General features: G+C 36.1%; 1 protein-coding gene across 1 annotated transcript in view; it reads left to right on the top strand.

The window, feature by feature from the left end:
- Window positions 1–13,861, top strand: part of mboat2a (membrane bound O-acyltransferase domain containing 2a) — a 125,256-nt gene extending 111,395 nt beyond the window's left edge. The window contains exons 7-13 of the mRNA XM_022672837.2: window positions 1,101–1,284; window positions 4,439–4,631; window positions 6,412–6,515; window positions 6,617–6,681; window positions 6,766–6,898; window positions 8,885–9,036; window positions 11,117–13,861. Of these exons, the coding sequence (XP_022528558.2) occupies window positions 1,101–1,284; window positions 4,439–4,631; window positions 6,412–6,515; window positions 6,617–6,681; window positions 6,766–6,898; window positions 8,885–9,036; window positions 11,117–11,273 (988 nt within the window). The 3' untranslated portion in view covers window positions 11,274–13,861. The remainder of the gene's footprint in view (window positions 1–1,100; window positions 1,285–4,438; window positions 4,632–6,411; window positions 6,516–6,616; window positions 6,682–6,765; window positions 6,899–8,884; window positions 9,037–11,116) is intronic.
- The last annotated feature ends 1,104 nt before the right edge of the window (window positions 13,862–14,965 follow it).

The following is a 14,965-nucleotide window of genomic DNA, read 5'->3' on the forward strand; positions in this document are numbered from 1 at the left end:
TTTATTTAGTCTGGTCCTAAACGTTAAAACAAGATTTGTTGTGAAATGTATTAATAAAGTAGCATATAAATGTGTAAAAAAATTCCACAATTATTTTGTGAAATTGTTTACTACAGTTTGTTAAGCAAATCAATTATACAGGCACATCATTTAGCCAATGTCTCATTTCATCCACTATTACTGAGATATTACGGATATTTAAATTTTTTTCTAAATACAGTTACCCATCCTCAAATCAATTAGTTTTTTTTTTTTCGTATTTTCCCAAATATTGACAGGTTTCTAAGATGGCTGTGTTCTTAGTGAGTTTCCATTGGTCAGGTTCACATAAAACATAGGTGGAATCCACCAATTACAGTGAAAGTGTTTAACGAACGGAGCTAAATGGCTAAAACACTATTTTAAAAATAACTACTTATTAAAAATAATAACCAACCACCTATCTAGGAGATTCCTTTAATTTAGAATTCCTTAAAAATTTTATTTATACATATAAATTACCTATATATTTCAGTTTTTAGGCAGTAAAGATGCTTGCATTACAGTTAACAGCATGGGAGAAGTCTGCATCCTTGTTTGCCAGAAGTATTTATTATTTATTTATGTTTGTCAGGATGAGAATGCCTTTAATTCAAATTTAGAATGACAAAAAAAAAAAAAACATATGCGATTTGTCGGGAATCTCACAGCACACAGTAAAACAGTCACTGATTGGTTTAATGCCAGTATTGCATTAAATAATAAATCAATAAATAATAATATATTTAAAATGGGAAAACCCCTGTTCTTATGTGAAGCCTGAACTGCAGTCCGGCCTTCCAGGCAGCAGGACGTTTTCCTCATACAGCCCATTAAATTTGCATTAGGGAAAGCACCACATAACCATGATCGGGCAATGCATTTTAACACTACCTTCTAAAACCTTCAGAACGGCAATGTCTTGCAGAATCAGAGAGGAGACCACATTCAGTTATTCATTATTTCTAATTTCTTGATGTTGACATATTTATTTTTGTTGACTTTTGCTGTCTCTCTCTACCTGTTGTACTTGTTTATGTAATTTATGTAAGTTGCTCTGTGTGTGTTCTTGCTGTGTGCAGGAAGATGCCCAGTTTACTGGAGTATTTGAGTTACAACTGTAATTTCTTGGGCATCCTGGCGGGACCTACGTGTTCCTACAATGACTACATAGCCTTCATCGAGGGTACGGGCTACCAGCACAAACACCTGGAATCCAATGGCAAGGAGAATGGCAAATGCAAGCAAAGCGATCCGTCTCCCAAGGTACCTGGCCTTAACAGCCCTACAGCTCCACCTGCTGGCTGTGGGATCCTATTACCACAGCTGTCTGAATCAAAGCAAACTTTATTTTCTAACCAAGATACCAAAAAGATAAGTACATTTTAGAAAACAAGACATCGTAGCTTAAATCAGCCTGTGTAATTCTTACAGATAAAGAAAGCCCAGAAATTACACTTATTTTCGGTAGTATATAATTGTTATTTTTATATTAACGTAAAGTCTTAATATATCGTATTTTTCTCACTATAAGGTGCAACGGATTATAAGAAGCACTATCAATGAACTTCTATTTTCTGCTCTGTTTTTTATACTCAAGGCGCACTGGTTTATAAGGCGCGTTTTAAGAGACACTATAAGTTATATAAGTTAATAAGTTAAATAAAGCTAAACTTAGTAAACAAAACTGTACTAAAAAAAGACTTTCTTTTAAAGTCAAACCAGCGCTGGATGTTAATCTACACAGATTTCTCTCCACAAATTTTTTTTTATTTACAGTAAGCTTATATTCCCGAATTTCTCCAGCACTAACACCGGGCATTAGCATTAACCGCTAACCGTTAACGGTTAGCGGCTAATGCCGCCCGACTGCGCTACACTGAGGAACTCTGAGTGTTCTGGTAAGCCATGGTGATATATGCTAGCGGTTCATCCTACGTCGCTTGTTTTAACACGGTAAACACGCAGACTACAGTTCAATAAATATATTTATCTCTAACTGACGAAAGAGCTAGCGTGGTTAGCTGGTTATGCTAATGCTGCTTTTTCAGCTGTGCTAGCTGGGGTTAGCAGCAGTCTGCAGGCCGATAATACTCCCCTCTGCACAGGGAAATAGCGGTTAGCAGCTAATGCTATTGCTAATGCTGTTCCAGCCCCAGTACTGGAGAACTAAACTTAAACTCCTGTATAATGCTGTACTTCAGCAGAGTGGCTTTACTGCTCCTTACAACCTCTCTGGTAAAATTCATACATAAGGCGCACTTAAGATTTTTGGGACAAAAAAAAGGATTTTAAGTGCATCTTATACTGCGAAAAATACTGTAAACAGTCAGACAACAAATAGAATTTCCAAAATGTATTTACATCTTGTGAGTAACTGTGGGTGTCATGAGTGTCAGAACATGACTAGTCTTGTTTCCTCTTTTTTTTTAACTGGTGCGACAAATATGTTGCAGCACAGAGACTGAGCAACTCAGTTTACAAAGAGTTGATCTGTTTTTTTCTGTTTTTTTTTTTTATGTACACAACTTCCCTTATTACTGGAGTAGACAGTACCAGCCTGCTTTCACTTCTACTACTGTACTGTGCCAGCTCAGCTAAGAACGTCTCTAAAACAGCCTTTAAATGGCCATTAAAAAGAGAAGCCTATTGCAACTCACACACACATACACTGACAGTGCTGTGGTCTTCTATCTAGCTCTTCTATATGTGGAAGCAGCTAAAGCAGGTTTCAGTAAAGAGAATTTCTCTTTTATAGGGGGGGAAGTAGTAGTTTTGCACATTGCTGAAGAGAATCGCACTGTCAGCACTTTCCTCCTTCCTACAGTGTTAGTGTCTCTTTGATCGACTCCACCGGCCAGTCTTGGTCCTTTGTGAGTGCCACGCTCTAATTAAAACCGGTGAGGGATTTATCATGATCACTAAAAATTTTATGAAAGCCCTATAGCCTGAGAGTTTTTAGCTCAATAGCTGCTGCGATGAGAACGTGGGCAGCTCTAATTCGACCATAAAGGTGCACACAAGTCCAAGATTCATAGTCCTGTAGGTCAAAGTCAGAGCAATGCAGCTTTTTTAAACTTTTGGTTGTGCATCCTGCTATTTTATTGATTAAATCAGTACAGGTATACACCCTAAAGTACAAATAAGAAATTGATTTTGAGATTATTGAGATTATGCAGCTGTTCAGTTCTTGTTGGGTGATGGATACCCCCCCAAGCATGCCACAGCATCGTACAAAACAATGATTTGATTCTTCTGCCCACATGAAGCGGGGCAGAACAATAGTGTTGGGTGGTATAACAGTAATATTGTACACCGCTGTATTAAAATATTTGAAAACATTTAAACAGTATCTCCAGAATTTCCAATATTGGAAAAGCACGATTCCATGTTCTGAAGTGTGCATATTCTTTGATCTTGCATTTCGCCACTTTCAGTCAGGTCGTCACCAGGTTGTCACTAAAGTTGTTTCCACCACTGAGTAAACTTCAGTCAGAATGATGAGAATGCTGAGTTTATGCTCACGGTCACTAGCGCTGTCGCAGTGTTTATTGCATTTCCACTTAGCACAGGGAGGCTGAAACAGCGTCCCTGTGCTAAAGACTTTCTCTCTCTAACTCACACACACATACAGCTGATGTCACATACATCGTGGGACCCGTCAGAATATCTTGCGGCGCAGGACAGAATTTAATTGTTATAGGCGGAGCGAAAGTGTAATCAATCCAAGCGATGCGGGAGCTGGACCAAATATACATGTAGAAAAATCCTGCAAATGAATAAATAGTCTAGTAAATAATAATAATAATAATAATAATAATAATAATAATAATAATAATAACAATAATATTCTATAAACTGTGAACAGCATTTCTCCCAAATTCCAAATAAAAATATTGTCATTTAGAGCATTTATTTGCAGAAAATGAGAAATAGCTGAAATAACAAAAAAAGATGCAGAGCTTTCAGACCTCAAATAATACAAAGAAAACAAGTTCATATTCATAAAGTTTTAAGAGTTCAGAAATCAATATTTGGTTGAATAACCCTGGTGGTTTTTAATCACAGTTTTCATTTATCTTGGCATGTTCTCCTCTACCAGTCTTACACACTGCTTTTAGATAACTTTATGCCACTAATGCCAGAACATTAAAACATTCTCATTTAAAAAGCATCAAAACTACCCTGAGATTATAATACAGTTACATGTCTCTGCAGTACAGAGAAATACCAGCATGAAACATATGAATCATGTTTTTAATTATGATTAATTGCAGAATACAATTATGAGCAATAATTATTAAACCCATTTTAATGAAATGCTGTTTGGGGATTAAACAGTTTCCTATACTGTACAGTTAACATGTTTTGTCTCTCAGAAGTATGGAAACACAGACTGACAGTGTGGCTCTTTTCCCAGAGAGATGTAATCCTGAAGATGAGCACCTGCGCTCTGTGCCTGCTGGTCTACCTGACCTTCTATAGGATTTGTCCTGTGGATCGCGTCATCCAAGACCCTTATTTCACCTCGCAGCCCTTCTACCTGCGGGTCCTCTACCTCTACCTGTCCATGCTGAGCCTACGGCCCAAGTACTACTTTGTGTGGACGCTGGGTGAGAAAGATGGGGGGGGGGGGGGGGGGGGGCGGGGCATGTTCTCTTGATTGAATGCTCTGTTTAGAATAGTCACAGTCACTTCGAAAAGTGTCAGTTCATGTTTATAGTAGTGCTGTAGTGCCCTCTTGTGTTCAAAGAGGGAATTGTGGTTCTATCAAGGTGCTGTCCTACATAATGTCCAACAAACAGTTCCAGTCAAAAGTTTGGACACATCTTCTCATTTAATGTATTTCTTTATTTAATGTATTTTCTATATCGTAGATGAATATTAAAGAAATCAGAACAGTTAAGGGACACATATGGAATTACATATTAAAAAAACAACCCCCTGAGCCAAACCTGATCAACTGAGATGGTGAATTGGGGATAAGCCGGAGCTTCACAGCGTGAAGGAAAAGCAGCAACTCTTGTTCAGCACCTTCAGAAACTCCTTTAAGACGCTGAGAAAACTATTTCAAGTGACTCTCCCTCATGGAGACTTAAAATACCAAGAGTGTGCAAATCTGTCCTCAAAGCTAAATATGGCTACTTAGTAAAATCTAAAGTATAAAACATATTCTGGTTTGTTTAACACAATGTACCATGTAAATCATGTAAATCATAAAATGAACATTGAACGAGAATAGGTGTGTCCCAACTTTTAACTGGTACTGTATATTATCACATCATATTAAATAGTTGCTTAGATCTGGGCTGGGTTTTCCAAAAGCTTAGCCACAAACATTTCATTTAATTCTTAAATGGTAGAGCATAATCATTTTAATCTCTCTCTCTCTCTCTCTCTCTCTCAATGTTAAGACACTCTTAATGCTAAGATGTTTTAAAAATGGACCTGATTTGTTAGGATTTTTGTTTTAATTTGTTTAATATTTGGGGGAAATGTAGAAAAGAAGGATCCGGTTTGTGGCCTTATTGAGAATAACTGTTTGATCTGAATTAGAATCTTAAAAATATAATGCAGTACCTTTCTTAAGTTAGCAGTAGCAGTAGCAGTAACCTCTGCTAAAGCAATAATGCATCTGACCTTTTGTTGTCTCGCTCTAATAATGACCAGCTGAGAGCTGCTCAGAGCAAATTATCTTTGTGACGATGGATTGGGCTGCTGCTCGGAGAGGCTGAATCCTAAATGGCTCTTTGCACAGAGTACATTATGTAAATCATTAAACTTTATCTTCTATACCAAACATTGTAGTGCCTTGTAGAATGCCCGTCATGTTTTCTTATTTATTTGCTTTAGTACAATACAGTTTAAATGTGGATTCAAACTGTACACTTATGCTTAACATGCACATTCTCAGATTTTAATGCTGAATATGTTTATATGTTTTATTTTTAGCTTATAGCATGTAGCACTTTTTGTACAGTGCAAATTTAAAATAGACAGATTTTCAATTCAGTGTTTTTAGATTTCTTCTTATATTGTAAATTAAGTGTTAAACAAGCCTTACATTGTTTGCTCTAATGTTGCTGTTTTTTAGTGCAGTGGGTGGGGCTTAACTACTGTTTTTCTGGTTTGTAAACTTGTTCATTGGTTGGTTCTTGGTCTATTCTGATAGAGAACGGGATTCAATTAGTGTAATGGTCAACAAAACATTTAAAAAAATAAAATGCATGAAGTCTATTGTAATGGACAGTGTTTAGAAAGGGTTAACTACAGTTACAAATGCATTTTTACATGTACTACCACGTTACTGTCCACATAATGTCCAATTATTATTAATATTATTATTAATATTACTATAATGGGTTCATTGATTTGTTTTGTCTTTCTTTTCAGCTGATGCCATCAACAATGCTGCCGGTTTTGGCTTCAACGGCTACAACAAAGACGGCACTCCAAAATGGGACATGATTTCAAACTTGAGAATACTGGACATAGAGGTAAAGGACTAATCAAACATCAATCATCTATAATATCCCGATTGTTCATAAAGCACAAACTGCTGTGAACTAAATGTACATATGCTGTCCTTTATCTGCAGTTTGCAACAAGCTTCAAGTCGTTTCTTGATAACTGGAACATTCAGACAGCACTGTGGCTGAAAAGGTAGCCTGAACTTCTGGTACTGAGAACTATTGTGTTGAACTTCATCTCACTAATTACAGTGTGTGATGTGTGTGTTGATTTTAGGGTGTGTTATGAGCGTTGTCCGTACCATCCGACAGCAGCCACATTCCTGCTCTCTGCCATGTGGCACGGAGTGTACCCAGGATACTACCTCACCTTCGTCTCAGGCATCGGCGTGACGCTAGCAGCCAGAGCAGTAAGTATTAGGATTAATTGTATTAGTGCACATTACCATAGTTAGTTCTGACCTCAGGCAGAACTAAAATAGGAAAAAGCATGTTTTTAACACTGAAACTTGTAATATTATATATCTAAATAATAAAAAAATAAAGAATCATTGTAAGATAATCACAATGAGATTTTATTTATATTCAAATATCTTTGATTAATTGTATCTTTTTTAACCTTGAACTCCGATTGTCCTTAGTGAACTATGCTCAAGTATCAGGTGAATTACAAAAAAAGTAAAAAATGAAAAATGAAGAAGGAAAGATTTTCTTTAATTAAATGCTTGCATTGACAGTAGAATAAACAGACAGACTTAAGACACAGACACTGGAACCGATCTTGTAATTTTCAAACGATCAGAATCGGGCAAAAAAAAAGTAGATCACTGATTCATCAGTAATTTAATTTAATAGAATAATCTGCTTTTCAAAACAAAAAAGAATAAAATAAAATAAAATAATAAAGCTATGTACCTAAACCACATCACACTATTATTATTGTTTAAAAAAATAATAATGATCTTAATCACAGAATTGCTGTTGTGTGACATATTTTAGTTTGTTTATTTACGATAAATTAGAAGTGTTCTTTCTTTCTTTTTTTTTTCTTCTTTTTTTTTACTTCATTGCCGAATTATAGGATCTGGACTCAGTATACAATTAAATGACTCAGACTTGGGAACAGCAAGATGTGATCAGGACACCTAAAGTTCTCTATTGGTATAGTTACCAGTATAGCTGTAAAAACGTTTTGGAATAGTGTATTCAGAGTTTACTACTCCTATACTTTCTTTCTTTCTTTCTTGTCCCGATTTTGGATGCCTACCGTCTGGTCAGAAGTTCACTGTAGAAGAAAATGACAAGATGAATGGTCCAGCAATCCACAAAATAAACTGTATGAAATATCCCCAATCATTAATATTAAATGCAATATGAAATTCCTTAATAGATAAGATCAGACAATCATGACTAGGTGCCGAATCGGCCATACTGCTCTTATCCACCGCCAACTCCTGGTTGGCGAACAGACTCCAGCCTGCAAATTCTGTGATACTCTTCAAATTATTAAACACATCTTAGTAGATTGCCCTGCACTTTTAACCACCAGAAATAACTTTTATAGGGTTACAAATATGAAAGAACTATTTGAAAAGATTCCACCAGCTAAAATACTTAATTTTGTGGAAGTTCTACATATGAAGACACTGATTTAAGTCTGTGATGAACATTGTCGATGCCATAAAATGATATGGCACAAAACCAAAAACAAACAAAATATTTCTTTCTTACAAGATGCATTGGAATAGTGCACTCACTAGTGTATTGCTAGTACTTTGATAATATTAAACTAACTAAAAAAAGTATATTTGGATCAAACAAACTAATTTATTGTAATCAGTTCTCTATTCTTAAGAACATTCTCTTATAAAAAAAACTCTCTAAAATCTTAGTGACTCTGTGCCAAAACAGCGTCTAAGGTTCAGCTCTGTTTTCTGAGTGTGCTGCCATATAATGATGGGTGCTCTCCAAGTTTCTTTTTCTAGAAGAACTGGGTCAGGCAGCAGTAGAGGACATTTAAATGCCATGTTGAATCAAAACCGAGCACAGTGAAGTAGCTCAGATCTCTCTGTATTGCATTAAAGTTATGGACTTTACATTGATGGACTACACTGTTAATCCTCTTCTCTTCTCTCAAGCCCTTTGTGTCACTTCTGAGATACTACTGACGATTCTGGAGAGAGATTGGAGAGTTAGGAGCTCTGTCTTTTTGTAAAAAGCAGAATTTCACAAGATACATCTCAAGTTACACTTAAAGTACATTTATTAAAAAAGCATCAGATGTCAGATTTCACTTTTTTTGGTGTTAATTCACAAAATTATCCCAAATTTATGAATGAGATATTTCTGAAAGTTATGAGTTATGAACCATCATAATCTGTGTTTCCACATTGCAGGTGAGACACAACGTGAGGCAGCACTTCCTGGGCTCCTCTACGCACAAGCTGATCTACGACGTGATCACGTGGGCCAGCACGCAGATCGCTATTTGCTACACAGTTGTGCCATTCGTGGTGTTAGCTGTAGGACCTTCATTGAGATTCTACTGGTGAGTTTTGATGAAGAGAAAATATACAGCAGGGAATACAGTTGGTTTATAGTGCATTATAATTGTTTATTGATTGTTCTGTGTTTATCATTTACATACACTAAGGGGAAACTAAGGGGAAGGGGAATTAAAACAATTTTAAATTTAGGACTGAAGGCCTTGTCCATTTCAGTATCCATACTTAATGTTCATAAGTAAGACTTTTCCATTTCTCCAATCAATCAGTAAATGAGTAAAAGTTCAGAAAACATGCACAAATACAGAAAGAAATCAAAGCACAGTACAGACTGAATGCTTTGTCCAATTCTATATCTGTATGTAACGTTAAGTAGGAATGCGCTGTTAGGAGTGCTCTATTCCATCACTAAATGTAAGAATCCAGAAAATATGCACAAATACGGAATTAAGTAAATGCAGGTTAAGGACTTTAGGCACAGGGTCTGTATTTAATGTTGAACATAAACAACCTTTAGGAGAACACTTATCCAAAGAGAGGTGAACCGAAGTGCACGACTCTGTCTCGGTCCAGGACAGCCCCATTCTGTTAATGAGACAGTTTTGGTACGGTACTCGAGGATAGACAGAGAGCGACTGGGTTTACGAGCCCTGCTCAGATAAAAGAAATCTATAGTGCTCATTTGTAGCGTTATTAAATTTGAGCGTATCAGGAGCATTTAAAAGAGTCTCATTAAAGAAGTTAATTAGACAGGCGGAAGTACTGGAGATGGGTGTGCTGGTCAGGCTGAAGGGTATGGGAGGCCAGCCAAGGAAATATAGCTTAAAGACTGGCACTGATTACTGCAGCTGAACTTGTAAAATGTTGCATAGTGGCAGGTTGATTTACCATATATTGCATGTATTCACAAACTTTTTGGATAGTGTTTTCAGATGATAGCGTTTTTGTACAATGTCTGGCATGTCTGTTTGATGTTGCTTTACATGTCAAATTCATTTGAGTTTTTTTTTTTAAACAAAGGTTAAAAACCTATAAAAACTTATAGTTACACTATAGTTATATTAGGGCTTTTAGTATTTTGTGGATTAATATGGATTAAGTTTAACATGTTCATTTTATTACACAGTTAAACACATCACCTAGTTAGGCTGCAACCGTGATTCAGTCATGTTACAGAGCCTAGTGATGTATAAGTGATTTTATTCAGCAATGTGAACACAGTGGCGCTACTGTTGAGTTCAGACAGTAGATTACTTTTTATTTATATTGATATAAATGTAAAATCTTGTTTTAGTTGTTAAATGTGGAATATGGAGCTAGAGTTCATTTCCACTCTTAAAGCTCTCAATTATTTTTGTCACCCTCTCAAACATACAAGCATTTTAAATGTTTTAATCATGATTTAAATCATGATTAGTCACAGATTATTGTTGTGATTATTGCAATTAATGTGTAGTTGTAAATATTGGTTCTTTATACTATAATATAGGATCTAATACTGATCCTTTCATTTACATTTAAGTACCCATTACATACCTATTATTGATACCCATTAAGACTTAGTCTTAAGTTTTATCACGGTTAATCACAGAATTCTGTTGTGAACAATCAGATTTTTTTTTAACCGATTGACACCACTGTTACACTGCAAAAAACTAAATCTTAGCGAGTGAAATTTTCTCATTTTAAGGCAATAAATCTTATTTTCCCCTCTGATGAGATGTTTTGTCTTACTAAGCATTGTAAGTGTTAGATTATTTTGCTTATTTTAGGGATAATTATCTAAATCATTCTTACTTAGAATATTTACCTTATTTTAAGTCATTTGAACTCAAAATAAGCACAATCAAGCAGCAATCAAGTTATTTTTATTCTTGTGTCCAAAAACAGTGACTTTTTTTTGCTTGATTTAGGTGTTACTTCACTCATTTTGAGACTTTGTCATTGCTTTTTGTAAGGAATCTTACTAAGACAAGTTTGCTTACCCCATTGGCAGATTTTTTTTGCTTAATATACATATATTTGTCTTAATTTGCATAAATTTTGTCTAGTTTTTGCCAATGGATTTTTTGCAGTGTAACTATGCAATATGTTTTACTAATATTATATGCTGCTGTGTTTTAGGTCGTGGTACTTCTGTCTCCATCTGGCGTGCGTGATACTCATCCTGGCCCTCCCGGTGAAACGCAGATCATCGCGTGAGAAAGCTCAGGAGAAGCAGAGTCCAGCTCAGAACTCCATCACAGACAGCAACTGCAACCAGAAGGAGAAAACCACATGAGGTCCTGCATCCCCCGTCCACCTCCCGCCCCTCAAACAACGCTGTGGAGAACTCCAAAACCAAGACTGAGAGAAACGAGCGTCAGCCATTTTTCTCACTACAAACCCAACCAGGCAGGATGTTACCACAGCATAGACTACAGACAAAATAACAGACAAACAAACAAACAAACAAACAAGTGTGGCGACCCTGCTGGAGCAGCGCCGGGGCTAATTGCGCTTCGATTCGGGGACATTAATTGGTCAAAGTGATTTGCAAATGGGAGGAAAGTGATCGGGGAGTAATGGAGCTTAATGAATACAAACAAATCTGAAGTTGCCTTAAAAACCCTCAGCGGACTTTGGCTTGGGAGATTTGTTGCTTGTGGAAGGAACATTCGCTGCACTAAGGCCAGCTCTCACAAGTACTTAGAGGGTTTTTTTGCCATCGTCCGTTCAACAATGTACCCTTCGTGCGGCAGAGTTCTTCTTAAAATAACAATTGGGGGGGGGGGGGGGGGGATTGATAAAGGAGGAACAGGAGTACATTGTTTATGTAATGCCAATCTCTCATAGGCCTTAGGTTCCTGTCTTTCACGTTATCTTTTCCTTTTCGTCTGGCTAATCGATCCATATCTGCTGCTGTATCAGGGGAGGGGGGGTCAGCTACATTTATTTTAAGCCAGGGTTTAAAGGACTGTCTGTCTTATTTTTGTTTTTAATTGTTATCAATCTAATTCTGGTTTTGATTAAGGGCTTTCCATTTGTTTTTTTTATTGTTGGTTTCCTTAGGGCTCAGTTCACGGTTTCAGTTCAGTTCACAAGCTTTCTATAAGTATTACATTACATTGCCGTCAGCCAGCATCACAGGAAGCTCACTGGACCATACGATATCAGAGTATCTTAAAACAAGGCATTTGCTATGAATATGTATGTTTTACAGTATGATACATCATGGTTGTGTTAGTGCTATATATTAGAATGCGTGTTACATGTTTCCATAGCTGTAATTGGAAGGAGAAGACCCTTGTTGTACCTTTGTTTACTAAGACTACAGATTGTCGCTGTCATAAAAAAGCTTGTGTCTATTTTTTATATATAATATTTACTGCGCTTTTAATGCAGTTTAATAGAAAAATATTTAAGATTCTGGGACTATTTTTGTGAGGCTATTCATCGTGAATTTTGTCTAATTTAATTAAATATTACAACCCCGAATTAGAAACACTGGGACAGTATAAAAAAAAGAATTAAATTAATAAATAAAAGAAGAATAAAAAAACAGTGTTTCCAACATTTACACCTACACTTCGACTTTCATTGCAGACAGTATACTACACATATGCCACTTAAAACTTTGCTATAGCCCTATGTGGAAGGGATTAGTTTCTCTAGGGTAATTTTCTGTTATAGGGGGTTATAGGGGGTGATTTTATTCCCGTCCGGGACGACCATGTATCTGTATGTGTTTTCCCAAACGTCCTCTGAGAAAATTAAAGGCAGATTTACCCACTGTTTTTCGCTAAACTCCGGGGTCCTCCGGTAATTTTAGTCCCCTTCAGACAGACATCTCTGAGTTTCTTCTCCTTGCATTTAATAAAATAGCTATTTGTCCACTGGCCTTCCAGTGCTGGGGTCATGGGTTCAAGTCCCTATCTGAAGGGTGGTTTCCATGTTATCCCTGTATTCCTCTGGGCTCTTCCTGGGACTCCGGTTTCCTCCTACAATCCAAAAACACAGAGACCATGTAAATTGGATATTCCATATTGCCCCAAAAAAATCCTCCTCAGTGTCCGATGTAGTCATCTAGGTGGACAGTGGTTTCCAGTTGAGAGTATGCTTTGTGTGATTTGCTGCTGCTTCTTAGTGGGTTGTGTTGATTAGTAATTGTGTGTAAAATGTAATAGTAAGTGTCCTTACAATTACATTCTACAATTACATTCCTTACAAGTAAGTACATGGACAAAACTTATTTAAAAATCTTATCATACCGTCTGCAATGAAAAAAAAAAGTCAAGTAAATGTAAGTAAGAAACACTAATATTTTTTATTTGCATTTTCAATACTGTTCTTTTTTCTGATCATAAAACATAATAAATAAACTTAAGAGTGGACAGAATTTAGGGTATGAGGTTTTAATATGACAGCGACATTATCTGTTGTGTTTTTTGTTTTTTTTTATGACTGTTGTTTTACACTTGCCGTGATATGACATGACCACATAGCTTACTACTATTAAGCAAGCATTATTTTACGTATGGATTCAGTTCTTCATGGGCCCTAAGGAAACCTCCAAAGATTATTTTACTCTTTAATCATAATCTGTGCTTTATTAAGTTTTATTTTGTTTTTTACTGAAAATTGCTTTTAACAAAGAGCAAAGGTCTTGCTCATACAGTGTACAGCTCAAATATTTTGTACATGTATTTTGCAGCTGGAAAATGAATGTCTTCAATATGAGGTGAAGGAACAGCTAAAATCAGTGCTAAGTTGTTTCTGGTGGGTGTTGTTTATAAAAGGGAATTTGATAGGGTGAATAACTGAGAGTGTGAGTGTGAGCAAGACCTTTTGCTGTGAAGCTTAAATAACACTAAGTGTTTTTTTTTTTTTGTAACGGGGGGTAAGAGAATATCGATACCCTCTCCCCTTTCTGAGAAAAAGCACTGGACGAGCCTCCTACGGTTCCTCAAGCACACTTCACTGAGGTCTTATCTGGTGTGACATGGTGGGCATAAAGAACAAAGATTGAGTTCTGTATTAAACTCTATTAAAAGTCCATGTGCAAATAAGTTTGATACACCATGCAGAGCCAAGAGGCTTAATGACTGTTTTTGGGACTAAATTATCAAGTTCTATTTTTAGTATTATTATAAAAAGCTGATTTAAAGCCATAATCAGGGATTCAGAATGCCTTTTAGTTTACACCAAATATATGAATAAACAGCTCTGGAAAAAAACAAGAGACACATCATTTTGCTATTTATAGGAATATGTTTGAGTAAAAAGAACATTGTTTTTTTTTATTCTATATACTACAAACAACATTTTTCCTGAATTCACAATATAAATACTGTAATTTAAAGCATTTATATGCAAAAAAAATGAGATGCAGAGCTTTCAGACCTCAAATAAAGCAAAGAAAACAAGTTTATATTCATAAAGTTTTAATCACAGTTTTCAAGCATCTTGGCATGTTTTCCTGCACCAGTCTTACACACTGCTTTTGGATAACGTTATGCCACTCCTGGTGCAAAAATTCAAGCAGGTCAGCTTGGTTTGGTGGCTTGTGATCATTCATATTCCTCTTGATTATATTCCAGAGGTTTTTAATTTGGTAAAATCAAAGAAATTCATATTTTTTTTCTTCCAGAGCTGTATATGAGTATTTTTTTATTTATATATAAAGATGATCTACACTGTCCAGGTATTTCAGATGCTTGTGTTCTTGAGAGAACCTCCTTGAGAGTGGATTTTAGTTTCATTGTTTACAATTAACACAAGCAACGCTCTGATTTTCTTTGAACAATTTAAAGTAAATATGTCATTGTCTGCCTATTAAGGATGATGTTAGAATGTCCCAAAGTCCTTTCTTAAATGTTTTATTGCCATTAGTTCTGATTATTATAATGCTGCGTTCCGTTTACCTTGGGAGTCGAATGTCAGAGCTGGGAAAGATTTCACACCTGAGTGATGACATTCCAGTCATTTTATTGA

This window comes from Astyanax mexicanus, chromosome 14 (assembly GCF_023375975.1).
Source record: "Astyanax mexicanus isolate ESR-SI-001 chromosome 14, AstMex3_surface, whole genome shotgun sequence".
Lineage (NCBI taxonomy): Eukaryota > Metazoa > Chordata > Actinopteri > Characiformes > Acestrorhamphidae > Astyanax > Astyanax mexicanus.